This window comes from Mesoplodon mirus, assembly GCF_964341445.2.
Source record: "Mesoplodon mirus genome assembly, chromosome: 2".
NCBI classification, from domain to species: domain Eukaryota; kingdom Metazoa; phylum Chordata; class Mammalia; order Artiodactyla; family Ziphiidae; genus Mesoplodon; species Mesoplodon mirus.
Genome location: NC_138977.1, coordinates 41575093 through 41595092, shown reverse-complemented (window position 1 = coordinate 41595092; position 20000 = coordinate 41575093). Strand labels below are relative to the sequence as shown.

The 20000-nt window shown below is 41.3% G+C and overlaps 1 protein-coding gene across 2 annotated transcripts in view; it reads right to left on the bottom strand.

Moving 5' to 3' along the window:
* RASGEF1B (RasGEF domain family member 1B) overlaps positions 1-19385 on the bottom strand; it is a 35531-nt gene extending 16146 nt beyond the window's left edge. Inside the window, exons 1-5 of one of the 2 annotated variants that reach the window (XM_082645082.1) lie at positions 19281-19334; positions 18572-18619; positions 6944-7126; positions 5119-5241; positions 4597-4734 (exon numbers count right to left, since the gene is read on the bottom strand). In XM_082645082.1, the coding sequence (XP_082501208.1) occupies positions 4597-4734; positions 5119-5241; positions 6944-7120 (438 nt within the window). In that variant the 5' untranslated portion in view covers positions 7121-7126; positions 18572-18619; positions 19281-19334. Of the gene's footprint in view, positions 1-4596; positions 4735-5118; positions 5242-6943; positions 7127-18571; positions 18620-19280 lie in introns of both variants that reach the window. The other variant, XM_082645081.1, reaches the window with a different exon arrangement.
* Positions 19386-20000: the final 615 nt, after the last annotated feature.

Genomic DNA, 20000 nt, shown 5'->3' with positions numbered 1-20000 from the left:
CTCCACAATCAACCAATTCCTAAGGTAGAGTTACATGTGTAAGTTAGGGTATTCTTTTATTCTTCCTTTTTCAGGCAAAAATTGCCAAACTAACACTTATCCTTCTGGGTAAACTGTGACGCCTGTTATCAAAGAAAGGCACACAGGCTGCTTCAATGTTAACGTGGTCCTTAGGTTAACAGCTCCAAAGGAGGACAGTCCTAGTGAATTTACAGATGAAAGCTCTATGTCCATGCTTTACTAACTAATCAGCTCCTTTTAAAAAGGTACCACAGTATCATTTTCTGAGATTAATTATCTGAAAATTAAATGGCATCTTACCTACAAGTCTAAGAACCATCTTTTTTTTACAGAAGTAATTTGGTTTACCAGAGCATATTATAAAACTTTAAATGAATCGATATTTGCATACTTAAGCCAAGGAAAATTAAAAACAGGAGGAAATGATCAATTCTCATATAGTCAAGGCAAAAAGGCACACACAACCTTCTTTCTTTTCTTCTTCTCTACTTGTCTGGTGTATATGCCAGACATATACTGGTCCATTAAACTGGTCCATTAGATGACCTTTTTCCCCTCTACATTCACAGACCACCCTGAAGTCACTAATGAAATACCTAAGTGTTTAAAAAATTGAGCCTTCAAAGAACCTATCTTCCACACAGCATTAAGGTTATCAGTTTAGAAGATGGTATCTATTTGGTAATATGGTTGTCATTCAAAGAAAATGCCTCTTTCTTTGGAATTCGAAGCAGTTAAGGCCAAATTGAGGGCTGTTTTAAATCCCTCGCTGGGGGTGAGGAAAATGGGTGAGGAGGGTCAAAAGGTAGAAACTTCCAGGTATAAAATAAGTAAGTCATGGAGATATAATGTACAAGATGGTGACTATAGTTAATAACATTGTATTGAATATTTGAAAGTTGCTGAGAGAGTAGATCTTAAAAGTTCTCATCACAAGAAAAAAATGTTGTTAATTATGTAAGGTGACCTGTTAACTAGACTTATTGTGGTGATCATTTTGCAATATACACAAATACTGAATCATTATGCTGTATACCTAAAACTAATAGAATGTTACATATCAATTGTACCTCAATAAAAATAAATTAATAAAAATAAAATAAAACCTGCATCCCTATTTCCTTTGCTTCTTCTACATTCATAATCTTGAGTTACATAAAAATCGATGAACTTAAAATGGTTTCTTCAGTCTTCTGTCCCAAATGTCATAATAAATGCTCCCTGGGTAATTCTGACATGCAGCAAAGCATATCTGGTAAAAGACTCTTATTCTACATTTTAAAAAATGCTTTTTAGGGAAAGAGGTAGAGTAATGTATAGTGGAGGATTCAGCTAGTGAGCAAAATGCAGCAAAATATGAGAACATGTATGCAATAGGGTATAGGGGAAAAGCTATTCAAATAACAAAGAACGTGAGTGTGTGTGTGTGTGAGAGACAGAGAGAGAGAGAATATGTGTGTGACCTCTTTAAAAAGTTTGCGGCTGCCATTTGATTCCATTCGAGAAACCAAAGGTTCGTGTTGTTAAGCATGCTTTTTTACTGAATCATGGATTGCCAAATATGTACTTATTCTTTTTTATAACTTCAAATGCCAGTGACAGTAATTACCTGGCAAATAAAGACAGAATAAAGACAGGCCCCGTACGGAAGAGAAAATTTCATTGTACCCACTACAGTCATTTGTCATGTAATTGAATCATCAGTTTCATTTCGGGTTTCTTGCTGTTAAGTCCTAATAAACCTCTTCATTTTGGGCAAATCCTTAGGGAGGGGGAAACATATTAAGCCATACTATGTGGAACTGTCCTAGCAGATTCAGAAGAACTCAACTAAATTATATAGAGGGCACACCTGGATCCACTGACTGCCAAAGAAAATCCCTAAAGTCCCAGGCAAGAAGCAGCAAGTCCCAACCCAAGTGCACACTCCTTCCCATGGAGGGAGATAACTTTTCAGTGGAGGGAAATATTTTTTTCCTATTCCAGTAACCGATTAGTTTGTTCACTCATTCGTTCATTCATTCATTTATTCAAACACTCCTGAGTGCCTATTAACTGCCAGATACTGGGCTAGGAGTTAAGGATGCTATCTGAACAAAAGGAGCACAGTCAGGAAAAACAAGTCATAAAGAAAGTAATTACTAATCCCAGAGTGCTCTGAAGGAAAGCGTGATGAAAGCCAAGAATGGGGGATGACCATGGCTGGGGAGGCCAGGGAAGGTGTCTGCAAGGAAAGACACTTAAGCACATGGCAGATAAGTGGCCTCCCAAGCACAGAGCTGAGGAAAAGAGCATCCACCACAAAACTTTAGGGCTGAAAGGGACATTACTACAGGGAGGTTACCTCTATGATGTAGAAATGAAGAAGGAGCAGAGACTTTAGGGGACTTGCCAAAGCACTCAAATCAACCACTGCCAAACGTGGACCTGATTCTGAATACTGTCTAGAAGTGACTAAAGGAATACAATCTCACTGGAAAACCCAACCTGATCACGGCAGGTGACATCTCTCCACTCAAGCCCTAGGCTTATCTTCTCATCTCTTTTCACACTCAAAACCGTCTGAAGATCTCAGGTTTATCAAGGATTTGTTATTAACACAGGATGGCTGATAAGAAGCCCAGGCACAAGGCTATTTGGTCCCCATGCTTGGTTCCATCCAATTCTTGAGTGGCTTGATCCTGTTAGAAAGAGATCGGAACCAATCTGGCCAACACAGATAGAAGTGACCCCCCCCCCCATGGACTCCCATGACAAGAAGGACAAAAAGCCATCCATGTGGCATTGTATCTGAAAAAGATTTTTAAGGTGTTCCTTTTGGGAAAAACAAGTCGTCATTTCTACCTTTTAAAAAGGCAACAGAAGGAAGGGAAGCTGACTGCCACATCAAGTTAAGTACAGAAACAGAACTTAACTGAAGTGAAGCACTGCCTGACTCAGAGCTCAGCCTCCACACAAGGAAAAGCCCTTATGATGCCACTAATCTTTTGAGCAGCTTGCCATAAACTTAGGTCACAGAGCCAGCATTGACCCTGCCAAGCAACACAACAGCTTCCCCTCTAAGAAAAGATTTACTACAAAACTGTGATGCTTAACTTTTGCCTTTGTGAGTGACGGACCTACCAATACCTTGCTAGAACCTGTTACACGCAAACTAGCAAAATGATAAGAATACTCATAACTTGCAGAAGGACTCAGGGAACCACTCATTCAGGCTTGCAGAAGTAATGGCTCTCTTGAGCACCAGTTTCAATATAATGTCATAGGGGAAGTGTAAAAGGGTTAATTCCATTTTCATGAAAACATAATGTGGGAAGCAAGTGCATATTTTTCAAGTGCTAATCTTATATAATTTGTCTGATTTTTTTTAAAGTTAGGGGAAACAGTATTAAAATGTTTTCACCAGAAGTAGACAGACTAGATAGGTGTCTTGTTCCATGATCTTGACAGCACAGCACTGTAAGAATGATTTCTCCAGGTAGGTTATTCATAATGGGAAAATGCATTTTAAGATGGATGAAACAAGACATCACAGCCTTTGCCAAATGCTTCATCTACCTTTTTCTAACACTGTATCTGTGCCTAAGTTCAGAAACAAAGATATCCTTGCCCAACAAGCCTCAAAACAGAGTAACAGCCTTCCAGGCCTGCTTCAAAGAGGATAACCTTGAATTTGTCACAGCTAGGTAGCTCAATTGAGGGAAGTGATATTTATGAAAGATTATCTAGCAGACTTACTTTCCATCTCCACCTAAGTCTAGGTGCTAAGCCTTGAATCAACTTCCAGGCACAAGACTTGGATCCTTTTTTCTTTGTCTTCTCCACTCCTAAAGAATTACCTTTGCTAATTTATATACTAATCTTATAGCCTCAGTTTTTATCAAGGAGCATTTGTTATAAACACTATACAGAGAAGTATCCATGATCTCATTCACAAAGTTCTTGCAGGAAATTTTTTTACAAATTTCACTTAATTTAATGCTTTGAAGGATTACTATGCTTTTTCTTTTCTGACAGTGAAAATTACATAACCAACTGTATTTCCCTTTTACCTGGAGCTTACAGTTAAAATACAGCAATCTTGTCCTACTCTACTGATTCTCAGTATTAGCACATTTGTTTTCTCCCTTCCATGATACAAACTCTCTATTTCTGATTTATTAATATATTACTTATTACCTGTTAATATATAAATGTTATTTTACATGTATTAGTGTTTATATTTCCTAATGTGATATTTATAATCTAACTTGCTAGGTCAAAACTTTTTGGAAGGAAGGAAGTTATAAATAAAATAAAATGAAAACACATTTGCATCATGAATCCTGTGCTTGAGTTGACATGAACATACCCCCAAATTACTCACATAAAACTCTAGATCACATCCCTTTGAAGTGGGATTGTATAATCATCCCCCTTTGACACACTAAACAGACCAGTATGCTATGGAGAGGACTTTCCCAAAGGCAACAACAGAAAAGAAACAGTAGAGATGCCGATGCATAATTTAGCACCACTTCTCACCAAGACCCTGCCTGGAAATTCGAGTAATTGTACTAAATTCAGGTTACCAACCTCCTCGCCACTGGCTATTCGGTGAGCCAGATCTTTTAAGTTTCTCATCATTCTTTCATCCCGAAAATCATAAGGAAATGTTTCTGTCCATTCTGTCAGGAGTTGAAGAATTTTGGGTGCAATTTTTCTTATCTGATTCTAGGGAGAAAAAGCAAATCAAATTCAGTGATATCTATCAAATAAATCAGTACAAACAGGGTTAATGGTAAACTTCTAGTGCAAAGTCTTTGGGGTTAAAGAAGACTCTGGTCTTTGGGGTTAAAGAAGACTCTTGTCCCCCTTTCCCAAGTCAATGTCAAGTGCTACCAACTTAAGGCAGGACGGAGGGATCTTCCATGGCTCTAGATTTATATTTGTTCTTTATACCTTTCCAATTCCCTCTGCATAGCCATGGTACCATTTATGGACCTCAGCCTGGGGAAAAGCTATGGTTACTGAAGGAAACCAACTTCACAAAATCTAAGCCATAAAGCTACCAAACTTAATGGAAAAAAACGTTAAGTTCAAATAAGGTATCATTACCTTATCACCACTAGGATCACTTAGTCTCTGGTGCTCAACACATAAGTGGCAAACTTTGGCCATTAGCTCATACGGATGCATAAATAACCGAGAACTCAGTAGGAAGGTAAATATGTACGTTCTCTGTGGCAAGAGAAAAAAAAAGTCATCATGGTCATATTCTCTCTGAAACTAGTATCTTTCCTATATATTATACATATAATATACATATCACTATATACATATAATATACATATCACTAAGTTCTCTTTAGCAAAGTTAAAATGCTACAGTTTCAAAAGTGATGCTTACTAGTAGTAAAACAACCTAAGATGGATTTCTCCTTTACTTTGTGATATATATTTTCCCTTAAACCATACTAAAAATAACAGAAGTACAGGGTAAGTTTAGCTACTAAATTATTTACAGTACATTTTTACATCCATCCTCTGGGAGCCAGGATACCAGGGCATATAACAGTCTAGTAAAGAATGAAATTCAGCCCAGGGAGATCAATCTAACTTAAATATACCACCCGTACAGAATCTTGTTCTGTGTCCAAATATTATGGTAACTCAATGGAAACCAAAAAATCACCCAACCCACATCAGCTCAAGAAATCTCCAGTGGGTCCAGTATGACACACTGGAGCATTTGTGTGCTTGTGTCAGAACATTCAAAGAGAGACTTTCAAGTAATCTATTTACTTGCTCAAAGGCTAAGCAATTTAATAAAACATAATATCATGCTATATACTTTTCTTTAACCACAATGTCTTCCCAGAAGCCAGTAATGAAGTAAAGCTTATTTGTTATAATAGTTTCATACTCCCAATAAGAAGAAAAATTCCATGGGTTTTTCTCCCCCTTAGGTGCCTTTTGTAGCTCATAAACACTTACAGGGCTGAACAAGGGATGCCTTTTCCTTTGATTAGAAGTTTTCCCTGTGTGGCAACATATTTGAAAATGCTACGTAACAAACCACACACACACAGAGATAACTCAATAAGAAACATTATGGTGAACTACAGTGGCAAGCACAAACTACCCTCTGCACACCAAGGTCATTATTATATTTATAAAAACATTCGAATCTACTGTCTGGATATGTTCATGAAATCTTTATCAACAAGCAGCTGTTGCATAACAGGGGCAGCCGTAGCACAAGGGCAGGGGGAAGAAACATCACGTGCCCCAGAAATAGAAAACCTCGGTTTGAATGTTGATGCTGGGAGTGAGACCATGTGCAAATTCCTCAACATTCTGAATTTCAATTTCTTCCTCTCTAGCCTCTTGGAATTGCTGTAAAGACTGAGAAAATGTAAACGAATTCCTTAAATTAGAAAGGATTATCCATACAAATGTCAGTTATCAAAGTAAAACATAAACAAGCTAACCTGTCATCTGATGTCGAATCTATAAAGAATTGCATCTTGAATGTAACTCCTGTTCTCTTTTCTGTGAAGTTTCCCTGTGTAACTTCACTTTTCTCAGCATAGTTTTGGAAGACAAAAAGGCACTAACCATTCTAGGAGCATCTAATGCTCTCTGGCATTTCTATTTAAGGACCAAGGTATATGCATGAGTCAAACCTTACAGGTATTTCATTTAGATGGTCTCTGACTGACTATAATGTGATACTAACCCTGAAAGGAAAACTGATACACAGACATATCATATCCAGGTTCAATCTGATCTCAAAGCACTCAATAATCAATATGCAATTTCTTATTAGAAAAATTCTTAGTAATCCAGATAGAATTCTGAAGCATCTAGGGTCCCTGTCTATTCTATTGTAAATTCTGCTGGATACCGAGGACGTGTTTCAGGGGCACATGGATACCTACATCCGGATAGTAATCCACATTAGGTACTAAGTGCTGGATGAGTGCTTCCAGAGATCCGGAGAGGAGGTTGTTGTCATGGTAATACAACCCTCCACAGCTGTCCTCTGCAGACTGATAGAGGTTTCGGTTGTAACCACTGCTGTCAAACATTGCTGAAAAGGGAGGAGTTTGAGGCATGCTTTCCTAAAATGAATAAAAAAGGAGAAAACAGTGTCAGTAATATGCAAAGTGAAAGTAAACTTTAATAGGCATTAGGCTTTCATAATCACGAGGAAACAGGCAATTTTTAAAATAGGTTAGGTTCTGATACAATCTGAGAACCCATCAAGAAGCAAATTGCTCTTTGAAAAACACATGTATGTATATTTTTGAGTATCAATGTCATCCAATAAACCATAAAACACTTGGATCAAAGGCTCCAATCTGTACTTAAATTCAAGTCTCTGGCTGCCGTGTTTAGATATCATTCCTTCACATTCGGTTATGAAGTCAGGGAGGGGAACTGAGCTTTAAGTTGCTTTAATCCCCTGAATCAAGTATTAACCTAAGGTGGAAATGTGTAGGCCTTGAAAGTTGGATGGGAAGAATTACATAACACTTAAGAAATACCAGACTATGGGGGCTTCCCTGGTGGCGCAGTGGTTGAGAGTCCGCCTGCCGATGCAGGGGACACGGGTTTGTGCCCCGGTCCGGGAAGATCCCACATGCCATGGAACGGCTGGGCCCGTGAGCTATGGCCGCTGAGCCTGCGCCTCCAGAGCCTGTGCTCCGCAACAGAAGAGGCCACAACAGTGAGAGGCCCACGTACAGCAAAAAAAAAAAAAAAAAAAAAACCAGACTAGCACTGGGTGTATGAGGAGGAGATAACCAAAACAGAAGTTGAAAAAATGAAATTGTAAAAGAGGTGTAGGACTGAAGTATGCGTGTGTGTGTGTGTGTGTGTGTGTGTGTGTGTATAGATGCACGCATATATCAAGAGATTTAATGCTGACTCCCCAGCTTTCACTGGAAGATTGGATGCTATTGATTTTTACTCCTTTGTGTCAAATTCTTTTGGGGTGGAGAGCTCTATAAAGCCTCAATTCTCAGTAAACACACAGGCTGAGAAAACACCTGATTTTGGGAACAAGGGGCACTGCCTTCATCTGTGTGCTCTGCAACTCACAAAGCCCTTGTCAGAGGATGCTTGGTAGAGGCCAAAGGCTATTAAGTTATTACTTGGATTCCTAGGGACAGAGCTCCCGGCCCCAAAAACAGACTCCAGTTTCTGGCAGCATGTCTGGACAATGGAGAGAATTCAGAAGCTGCAGAGAGTGGGGGCTTCAGTGGCAAACAATGAGGGGAAGCCAAACTCCAGGGCTTGGACTGACGGGGACAGGGTGTGCAGAAGCTGCAGGAGGACACAACCTGGGCTAATCCTTCTTTTCAAGATGCTGAAAGATATCTGCATCTGAAAGGGGGAGGGGCGTGGGGCCTGTCTGAGGAGGCACATCCATTACTCCAAGTGCATCTGTTCCGGTTCCCACTAATGGGGGCCACAGCATCACAATGTGTGCGCACGCCTGGGCAGGGGGTGGCCAGGGGTGGGGTGCTGGGAAAAAACAACGTCCATTATAAGGCGACTTGGCAGGTGAAAGTGGCATTTAGGGAAAGAAGCATCAGGAAAGAGAAGTAGAATTTAAAAAAAGCTTCAGTATTTTGTGCCCTGTCCCATCCACAAACCAATGCTGAGGGAGAACATAAAAGGATCCAGCACAGAGAAGGAAAGACAAACATCATATGATATCACTGATATGTGGAATCTTAAAAAAATGATACAATTGAATTTATTTACAAAACAGAAACAGACTCACAGACATAGAAAACAATGCTTTGGGTTTACCAACGGGGAAAGTGGCAGCGGAGGTGGGGGCGATAAATTAGGAATTTGGGATTAACAGATGCACACTACTATATATAAAATAGATAAACAACAAGGACCTGCTCTATAGCACAGGGAACTATATACACTATCTTCTAATAACCTATAATGGAAAAGAATCCAAAAAAGAATAGATATATGTATAACCGAAACATTTTGCTGTACACCTGAAACTAACACAACATTGTAAACCAACTATACTTCAAAAAATAGCTACAAATGGGAAGAAAGTGAGAACTGAGAATCACTCTGTCTGGGGAGACTTGTCACTACCAGAGTCATCATTGCCATCCCTCTCGCTTGGGAAGGACATGGTCATAATGGCCAAAGGAGCAGGAACTGAGGATGTAAATGTTAACAGAAATGCTCCCCACTCAGTTGGTAAGACCTCACACATAGGAATCATGGTTAGATGAATAACTCAATGGTAACATTTTATCAGGCAACGGACAAAGTATATTTCTATCCTCTTCAAATTGCCAGTTTTCTATGAGTATGTTTCATGTGCAATATCATCTTTGCAAATGGGTTGTCCCTGGTGGGAAGAAAAACAAGAGCCTGTCTACCTTTGCCCTGAGAAACTCAAAATGTCCTAAACTGGGACGCCAGGATCTGAGATGAGAAACACCTGAAAATTACTTCTTCCAGCCTGGAAGGAACCTTCCCTCTGGATGTGGTTTTCCTGCCTCTGGCTTTAAAAAAGTGTTAGATGGTTAAAACTATACAATATCCTTGGTATCTAGGATGACAAGTGGAACTCACTCTATTCATGCCCTTGAAGTTGTTTTTCTTTTTTTTTTCTGCCAAGAACCATGAATTTTCCTTGATTTCTCCACTTACTCATGACTACTGAAACCGTCCTAATATTAAGTGCTTTGGGGAGAAGGTTGGCCAGGATTTGGGAATTTCAGAAAAATCAGAAAATGTTAAAAGTTCAAAAGGACCATAGAAATCAAATGGTCGAAGATGGAAAATAGATTTCATTTCACTTCCTAACGGCAATCAATCCAAAGTGGTTGCCAAAAGGCCGGATGAAGAGTGAGGATGCAAAGCCTGTAACCGGGTGGGGAATGTGTGCTAAGGGATTAGCAATGACTGCAAAACAGTCACAGAAGAAGCCAAGGCCCAAGAGTCATGACAATCAGGTCCACTCTCCTCTGTCCATCAGTTTGCAAACTGAGACCTTGGGCAGTGAGGTGAAGTGACCAGGCTAGGACCACACAGCCACGTGGCTACAGCACCACGTGAGCCCTACGGCACTCCTCTAAATCTTGCACCCCTGCTGCCTTTGATTGACTGACAGGAGGCCCTAGCCACAAAATAGTCACAAGTCACTCAGAGTTCCCTTTCAAAGAATCAGCACCAAAAGCCACCAAATATATGTACTTATAACTATTTACTCCCATAAAGTGGACAAGGACTCAGATCTGGACAAGGGCCCAGATTTAATGAAGCCCTAATCTAGGGCTTAAGAGCTGTGAAAACTTCGGAAAGTCACTTACTCAGCCCCTACCCCCAGGTATGTTTTTCATCTGGAAAATTATTTCCAATTTGCTCACTCCTTCCGAAATTCTAGATGATAACAAAACTACCAATTTTCTTTACAGCGAAGTTAGAGCATTTTTAGAGCAATGGCAAAAGGCTTTGTATTGTTCCTTGGAAATGTGTCACAGGATTTCTTTGAGGACGCACAAAATATCAACAACAACAAAAAAAACCCCTCCAACCAGGCACCACAAGAAAATACCACAAATAGCAATGGACACCAAACCGAGACAAGTTAATTGAGGTTATAGTTTATTATACTTAAAAATCAAATTTAAGAAGAGAATCTATCATAGGTTGTTTTCTGCCTTCTAATTAGCCCAAAGTTCTGTTGCCAATCAGCTGGTTGACCACAAACAAACTTGACTGTTGAACTTGCGTAGAGCAACAACCAATGGCTGAGATTTAAGTCACTCCAAGAGACCCAGCCCCTCACTTACATGCACAATGGTCCTATTTTCCCACCTTGCCATATACTGTCAACTCCTTAGGCCTCCACCTTCCTCAGTGTGCATCCTTACACTATGGGATCCTGTGTGCTGGAAAAGGTCTCCACAGTTCACAGCCCTTTGATTCTTGCTCAAGGCTGCTCCCCTGAGAAATGCCTAGATGCACGGTATGCAAGGCTCTGAGAATGTCAGCAGCTCCCGTCTGTGTAAGGTTTACTGCCTACAAACACCTTTTCGGATATTATATCTACCTTGTTTGGCAGGGATCCTTACTCTGTTTGACTGCATAAGCACAGGTTCAGAAAAACTTCATTACTCAGCTGGGGTTACACATCGGATAAGGGACAAACAGGCAGGGTTTCAAACCTGGTCTTCCGATTCCAGGTTCAAAATTTATTACACTACATCATGTTATACTGCAAATGGTCTTCTTTGAACTTTTAATGTTTAACCATAAAATGAAAAGCCTGTCAGTCTGTCCCAAATTGCATGCTATTAGAAAAATTTACATGTTCTACATAAATCCTTGCCCCAAAGATGTACGAACGTCATTAATTACTCTTATTAAAAAGCAACACTATCAACAAAAGTATTTAAGCTACTGACCTTTGCAATCAAAGCATAGTCCTATCTAGAAAGAGACTTCAGAAATTCTAATATACACTTCTTCATATTTTATTTTCTTTGAAATTGGGATGCACATAAATAGTTGAGTGATAGGAAAACCTGTTTAATTGACAGTCTTTTTTTTAGCAATATATAAAATAAAAGAGCATCTTACAATGGATGCCATCTTAGATTCAACGATATACAGTAATACTTGCTTGTACGTACTTTACAGATTTCCAGTAAAAAAGATCTGATGAGACAAATGACCAAAAGAGAGATCATGGTACATGTAACTAATTTCTGGACAATCTCTAGCAAATGGCCAGTCTAACCATTTTCAAGAAAGATCAACTGCCTTGTGTAATAGATGCATTTGATAAACGAGGGGAAAGGTCAGCAGAATGGCACAGAAAGTACTGCTTGTGGAGTGGATTTTTAAGCACCTAAGCAGATAAACATAGTAGATTTCTTCTTATTATTACCCACATCAAGAACCACTGTTTGTTCAGCATTACTCAAATTTGACATCCAAGACTTTAGTTCTACCTGCTTCAGTTCTGAAATAAAAGGAAGTGAAGTTCAGAATATTAAATATTGGCTTGGTTCTTGTTTAAGAAAACAAATTCATAGAATATCCAAGTGCTGCACATGAGAATCCAGAGAAGCATTTAGCCCCGGATGCTATTAACTCCAGGAACCATTTGCTAAAGCTTCCCCGGTGGAAGAAGGGCTAAGTGTAAGGCGGTTCCTACCCTACAGCTTCCATTTATTTTCTTTAATCTCAACGTAGCTCTGACTTCTTATCTGCAGCAAACCTTCTCTTTACAGCTCTCACAATTACTATTTTCTGCCTGTCGGGTTCTGTAAACTCTCAATTTACTCTTCTCTACCCTTTCCAACATAATCTCAACACCAACTTCTCCACTGTCTGCCATCCTTCTTTAGCACAAATTTTGCCCAACCCAGTGTACCTGCTATGGGGACCTGCTGACCAAAACTCTGGTTTAGGAAAAACGACTATTTCCAAAATGAGAATATGTGACAACATTCAGTACTGGCCTTAATTTGCTGTTAAGTCAAACTTCAAAGTAGCTAACTCCTTTGGAAAAGGTGAGATTTATATGAGACGCTTGAAAAAGCTGCTGACTCTATTCAAATCACTACCAGTAAGGTAAGACAGAGGACAGGTTAATCTCACAAACAATTCTCACCTTGCAAAATTTCATTTGTAAGCCAGTTGCTGGAAACTCAGAATGTATTGTTTGGCCGGTAGCTCTTAACTTTTTAGGAAGATCACAAACTTCTCCACACACTGCCCCCAGAGAAATCGACCAACAGGTTTGTATATACTTTCAGGGAGTTCAGACCCCAGATTAGGAAGCACATGTGCTGGCCTGTACAGAACCTGGATCGTATTTATCTACTTCCTCAAAGAAGGAGAACATAGTGGTTCTGAAGGGAACCTTGGTTTAACACATTGAAGACTGGCTCCTTAGAAATCAACCAATACATGTAAATATTTTCTAGTAGTACTGATCCAGTGGCGTTGAAGAGAATGAAAAAGACAGTTCTTTTGGTTTGCATAGAGATTTTTTTTTTGCGTAGAGATATTTAAATAGCTCCCCCCCACAGACATTGAGGGAGCACTTTGGGATAAGGGGGAGGCAATGAGACAATGGGAAACAGATTTTGGTGGTTCTTCTGGAAAACTTCCCAAGGGGAAGTAAAAGATATCCAACACACGTATACAAGATGAATGTTCTTTCTTAAATTTAATTTGGGAAGCTGAAAAGTTGGTTGACAGACAAGACATCTTACGGGGGCAGCTAATTCAGTCACAAAGATATATCATGTCCTTCCAAGGACCCTGCAAAAGTTCAGCATGACATTGATCCAGCAGCAAGGAAGCAAGCTCTAGGTGATTTAAGGGATGAATGGATTTGAAAGGCATGCCTAATGGTTTCAAACCAACTAAAGCACCAGATGAAAAGCTGCCTTTTTCGAAACAACAGACTGTGTTTGAATTAGTGACTGCTTTTGCACAAGGTTATTTATGAGGAGGCAGGTGCATCAGTCTAAGGTGGTTTCAGGTGACAATTCAAATTGGAAGAGGGCCAGGAAAAGATGGGTGTGGGAACTAAATCAAAAGCCATCCTTCAACATCTGCTTTAGGTGTTTGGTAAATCTCTGCCAGGATGTCAAGTCAGCATTTCCTTTACACTCAGGAGAATGAGATAGCAAAGGTAGGAGTCCAAGAAAAAAAAAAGGGTTTATTTCAGCCCCTATTTCATCATAGAGCACCTCAGTGAAATATTTAATAAATCCAATGTCTTTATATTGATTGCTATCCTTTCGCTTCTGTTCAAATGCTGGGCATGTGTCCAAACGAGGTAGAGGAAGCCCTCCCTATCACAGTTGAACTTTGAAAGCATATTTGTTTAGGGAGGAGAGGCTTAATTTAAGATCCGGCAATGACTGGTTCCCAAATTCCCATCTAAATTCCAAAGGAACTTTGCACTTTGGTGAGATGCAGCCTCTTCCTTTTTTCATTTAAGGCTCCAGAGATCGGAATGAGAAAGAGTTCACATATTTCAACTTTACTCCAGCTGGGATCTCAAGTACTTTTACTTTTGGCACGGCTGGATCTCAGAATACAAGTGCTGACTGTCAGCTCAGAGAGTGTTTCTCTAACTATGGATTCAAGTTGGGGAAAGTAAAAGTCAAGTCTCCCACACTGTATAAAACATGCTTATTTTGAGCTTGAAAAAAGTCTCAAAGATTATCTTCTCATTTCTTTCTAGTAGCATCTCTGGACACTAGAAATGCAACACCTCTGCAAACCTCCTTGAAAAAAGAGGTATTGTGTTGCGATTACAAACAAAACAGAGTAGACGACTCAGAATCAACTCACTTCTTTGGCATGTGAACAAAAAGTAAGTAACTCCCAGATAAGTACATTCTTTGGAACTGAGCCCCAAATGCTTTGTAGATTTCACAGTCAAGGGGAAATAGTCAGTATTTTTGAGGAAAGAAGGTCCTATTTCTCTCTACAGTGATGAAATGGTGGTATTTCCTGATTTATTATAGGATTCCACATTAAAAAATGAATGTGCATTTTGCTTGATTTGTCCTAGATGCTACTTAAATTTTTCTTCACTAATTCCTAATTAATGGATGAAAGGGATTCTGATTCAAATAATTACCATCTTTGGTTTCCCTGGAAGAAAAACAAAGCTAAAATTTGTCATCTTTTGTCTTGGGAATATCTTGTCAGCAGTTTATTAAGACACAAAACAAGAATTCAGTACGTGGCAACTAGAAATGGGCCTGAAGAATCATTTAAAACTTTTCTATGAGATAAATCATTACTAATTTTTTTTTGTACGAACTGATCACAGCACATGTTGACATTCTTCCTGCAACGTTTTTAATCTACAACTGCCATGCAGTTCCTGAGCTTAACAGTAGATGGCTCCACGTGCCTTGTCTTTGAAAGGATTAGTGCTTTCTAGCAGTAACAGTAGGTGCTGGTTTAGAAAAGTCAAAGGATAATTAGAGTTCTGGGGGAAAAATTTGAGAAATTGGTGTTTGGGATCGTGGAATATTACTGAACTTTGGAAAGTGGCATTGCTCATGATATACAGTTGAAAACATATAAAGCCAGTCTTATTTCCTTATGTCTTGGGTGCCTGTCTATGATGAGAATAATTGTCATTTTCCCAGAGGAATAAAAGCGGTCTTCTGGAAAATCAGAATCACCATTATCTAATTAAGTGCTGTCAAAAAAGAACTTTCTGGAATATTGGAAATGTTCCTCTTCTGTGCAATACAGCAGCCATTCACCACACGTAGCTATTATTGAACACTTAAATGGGGCTAGGGCAATTTTCGTTTTTTAATTTAGTTAAACTTAAGTTCATATATCCCCATGTGGCTATTTACTGAACATCACTGGCCATTACCTTGAACAGCACAGATATAAGTAGTTGAATCATTTATACATGATAGATCTCAAGCCAAATTATAGGATATCAAATGGGGAGCATCCTTTACTAAAAGGGTTTATGTTTCTAAACCCCATTTACCTCAGCATACTTAGTGAGGACATTCAGTAAACAAGTAGAATTTTCTATTTACAATTTATTGTGGAACATGGTTACCGGGAGAATTTTATTTTTTTGGCTGCAAGTTCTTGAAAAATTACCCTTATCCCACACCCCCCTCCATTCTTCCCTTTTAGATAAATAGAAGGATACTAGCATTCTATAAAGTGCTTTCCTTTCTTACAAGACTAATTTGTACTCTCCCTGTGTTAAACTCATTTTCATACCAGGGCTTCCTAATAAAATTTGAATCAATTGAATGACTTCCGGATATAAATGTACCTTGAAATGAAATAATAAACACACAAACCTGAGAAAAAAATGATTGGTCAAAAGACTGGGTTGTTTTGTTTTGTTTTGTTTTGTGGTATGTGGGCCTCTCACTGTTGTGGCCTCTCCCGTTGCGGAGCACACGCTCCGGACGTGCAGGCTCAACAGCCATGGCTCACGGGCCTAGCTGCTCCGCGGCATGTGGGATCTTCCCGAACCGGGGCATGAACCCGTGTCCCCTGCATCGGCAGGCGGACTCCCAACCACTGTGCCACCAGGGAAGCCCAAAAGACTGGTTTTAAAATGACAAAATAGTAACACTGACTTAAAAAGTCCAAAAAATTTTCCTGACTCAAACTTCTTGAAAATAGCATTTTTAAATACACTTGTAGGAGAAAAACAAGAGCAAAAAACAGCTCAAGCAGATAATAAATCTCTACATAATTTTCACCAATAAGAAGAAATTTCACTCTCCTCTCGTCATTTCCACACACCAAGTAGCTGAACATCTAACTGCAGACCATTCTTCAGCCTTCATTGTTCCACAGCTAATAAAGGGTGCAAATGAACGAGGTGATAGTACAGCAAGATAAATCAGTTAACACAGAGCTAAAAGAGCCTCATAAATCATCTAGTTCAACACCTTGTCAATTTCACAGATCCTGCAGGTATAGGGAGAGAGTAAGTGACTTGTTAGGGCTCCAGATTGATTAGAACCCTAGGCTCTATTCCCAAGGCAGAAATCTGCCCACAGCTCCAGGCTACATCTGTCATCCTAGGATAATCAAGCATTGCACAAATCTAATTTTTATAGATTTAACTGGAAAACCAAAAAGGACAACTAAAGGGGGGGTAACACCTGAATTCAACCACTAAAGACAAAAATCCCATCAATCTTAAGCAGTATTTTCAACAGTACAATTTGTCTCTTTAAGACCTTACAAAATGTTATAATGGTTTTTCCATTTATTATTTGTGGCACCAGAATCAAGATTCTAAGTCCCTGCTTCAGGGATTCCAGATTCTTCTCCCAAGTAAGGGAGGATACCCTAATTTTCTCATCTCCTGTCCAAGCAGGTACTCTCTTTGGGGTCATCCAAATGCTCCTCCAAAGTCTAATTCTTCCAGGCCACCTCTGGAGATCGATAAAGTTGATCCCACCACTTCCGGTGCCATATTAGGTAACTTACCAACATAAACAGTCACCTAGCTTTGCCCCTTCAATTTTCTTACTTTTTCCTAGATAGGTGTTATTCAATTGATTTTTTTTTTTTGGTCTATTGTAGTTTATTGGCCAGTAGTTAGACTGTAAGAATGTAATGTTAGTAATAATATAAGAAATGTGAATTATTATGATAAATAATAAAAAATTAAAATATTTAACAATATATGCCTAAGAATAAATTAAATTTAAAAAAACAGTAAATATAAATAGTTTATGGTGATTTTCTGTTCCAAAAGACAGAATGATCTCAGGAATCAGATTAAATGTCTAGTGGAGCATATAAAATGGAGCAAGACTGAAAATGTACCAGGGGAGAAATCAATTCTAAGAATTTAACACTCCATTAGACCACTGAAAAGTACTACACTTAGTAGCCAGAAATATTGCCACCTCTAGGAAAACAAAGGATTGACCCACATGTCCTGGAAGAATGCCAACAAGATACTTGCTAATCAGTAGCCGATCTTCTCCACTTTGCCAGAAAACCTGCTTGAAAGGCATAACAGAGCACCGCTTGTGAACCCTGACTTCTGTCAAGTGCCTTAGGTCCTCCTTGGCCCAACAATTGCCCCCCCCCATAAACTAAACATTAATGATAGGACCTAACAAGCTGCCACACTTTTTAATCTGCTATGAAAATCTCGACAGCCAAGAATTTTTCTTTCCTTTTAGAAGTCAATTCTACATTTGCTCTAAACCTCACCTGACTAGTTGTTTTCCTTCCAAATCTCCAATCAGGCATATACTCTGGTTAACTGTAACCTCCTTGTTTCTTAGCACAGGCTTATCACCATGGTCCATGTTTTAAACTAAGACACAGCTATCACATGCCAAGCTCTAGCTACTGTTTTCGGGAGGAAAGAAAAATTATTCACCCCATCTGAGTCTGACTGTACCAGACATTATTCAAGAGTGCAAAACCCTGATCCCTGAACTCTTCCCCTTTATGCACTCAGTTCAGAGACCCTCTCTCGGCCATTAGAGATCATCCAGGGCTAAATATAGATCTACGCACACCAGCGGTCCCTGGCCATCGTCACATGGTGCTGCTGACGAAGAACTCCTTGGAGACGCCTTCTGCCCAAACACACATACACAAATTTCTGTGCATATTCATCCATACACACTATACCCACCAAATTCGTCGGCGAAGACGGACACATCTACATTCAGAAGAGAAAGTGGCTCCCTAGAGATCCCCTCCTGCGGTTTACTACACTTGTGCCGCCCCCCGCACTGTCAGAGGACCTAGCTACGCTGCTTTCGCCTGAGCTGCGCGGATCAGGTTGGGGTGAGGTGGGAATCAATACTCTAGTGGTTCGCAGACAGACACACACACTTTCACTCCAGCCCCCCTGTTCCGCCCTGTTCCGCTTGTACAGCACTGAAGTTGTTTCCACCGTTCCCCTAGAGAGAGGAGCTTCCCCCCGCTAGCAGCCCGGGAGGCCCCCAGGTACACACAGTTCACGTTATTATCGCCCGGCCAGGTGACCCGAGACGACTCACCTGAGCTCAGGCAAGAGCAAGGCGACACGTTGTGTCCCAAGTTACCAGCTGAACGGAGAAAGGAAAGAATATCACCTCGTCAGTGGCGAGCACGTGACCTCTGTTCCCTTGTCTCTTCCTGAGAGTCAGACCTTAGATTATAAGGCTCCGTCACCAAAAATAAGCAGGACCCCCACCTGCCCACCCACCCCTCTACACACTCACGAAAACTAGCCAAGAAGTAGAAGGAAACAACCGAGCTGTGCACAGGAAGGGAAGAAAGGTTGAAGAAAGGATGAAAGCGACTAGAACTCAGACAAATCCTCAAAAACTACCAAGATCACGAGACAGAAGGCCTGGCTGCGGGATCGGGGCGAGAGAAGCAAAGCAAAACCCAAGCCTGTCCCCGTCCGGGCCCCAGTGGCTGGGGCCCGCACCTGCTGGCACCGTGTCCGCTCCCGGGGCGGCCCCAGACGCCCTCAGCGGCCAGGCAGGAAGACTCCCCACTTCCCCCGCTTTTGCGGGACGCTCTGCACCAGCGAGCGCTCGCTGGCCAGAATCTCCCGCCGCCTCCAGGGGCACCGGCAGCCGGGGCGCAGTCAGAGATCCTGACTGCTCCGCGCGCGGCTCCCGGGCCGCCTGGGAGAGCGCAGCGCGTAGCAGGGTGGCGCGTTCCCGCTGCCGGGCTCCGGTTTCTCCCGTGAGAACTGCTGACCAGGGAACAACCCACCTGCAGATGGACCCGGGGTCCTCGGCTTCCCGGCTGTTTTCCGCGTGCCCACCAACGCAACCAAAGGAGAGGAAGCAAAAGCGCGCAAAAAATTCCGTCCAACCAGTCGGGTGCCTGGTTTATACTGAAACTACTGCCGCCGCAGCCACCGCCGCCGCCGCAGCCGCGCACACCCCCTTCTCTTCGAGCGTCCGCCCCCGCCGCCAGCCCCGCCCACCGCCGGCCCCCGCGGACCAATCACGGCGCAGCTCACCGCCCACTCCGCCACCGCCCCCGGCGCCCGCGGCCAGCCCACGCGTCCCCGGGGGCCCGGGACTCCAGTGGCGCGGCTGCCGGTTGTCCTCCCACGCTGCGGAGGCCGGCGGAGCCCGGCGCAGGCGTGTTTAACTAGGTTGGTTCGGCTCGCTCGGACGGCGTGCGTTTCCTCCTGAGGGCACCTGCCGGGGGCTGTTTGTGCAGTCATGTGTATTCCTGTGTGTGTTCGTTTACCTGTGTGCTACCTGTAAATACCGGCCTGACCTGTTATACAGTATCTATTAACATAATTATGAGCTAGAGGTTACTGTCCGTCTAATTTTCAGAAGAGAGCTGAGAGAAACGACAAGAACATTCGCTCAGCAAATATTTACAGAAAACCTGAGTGCTAGGCTTTGTGCCAAACGCTGGGGGCACACTCCAGGCTGGTCCCTGCCATTAGGAAGCCTACAGTTAAGTGGTGGA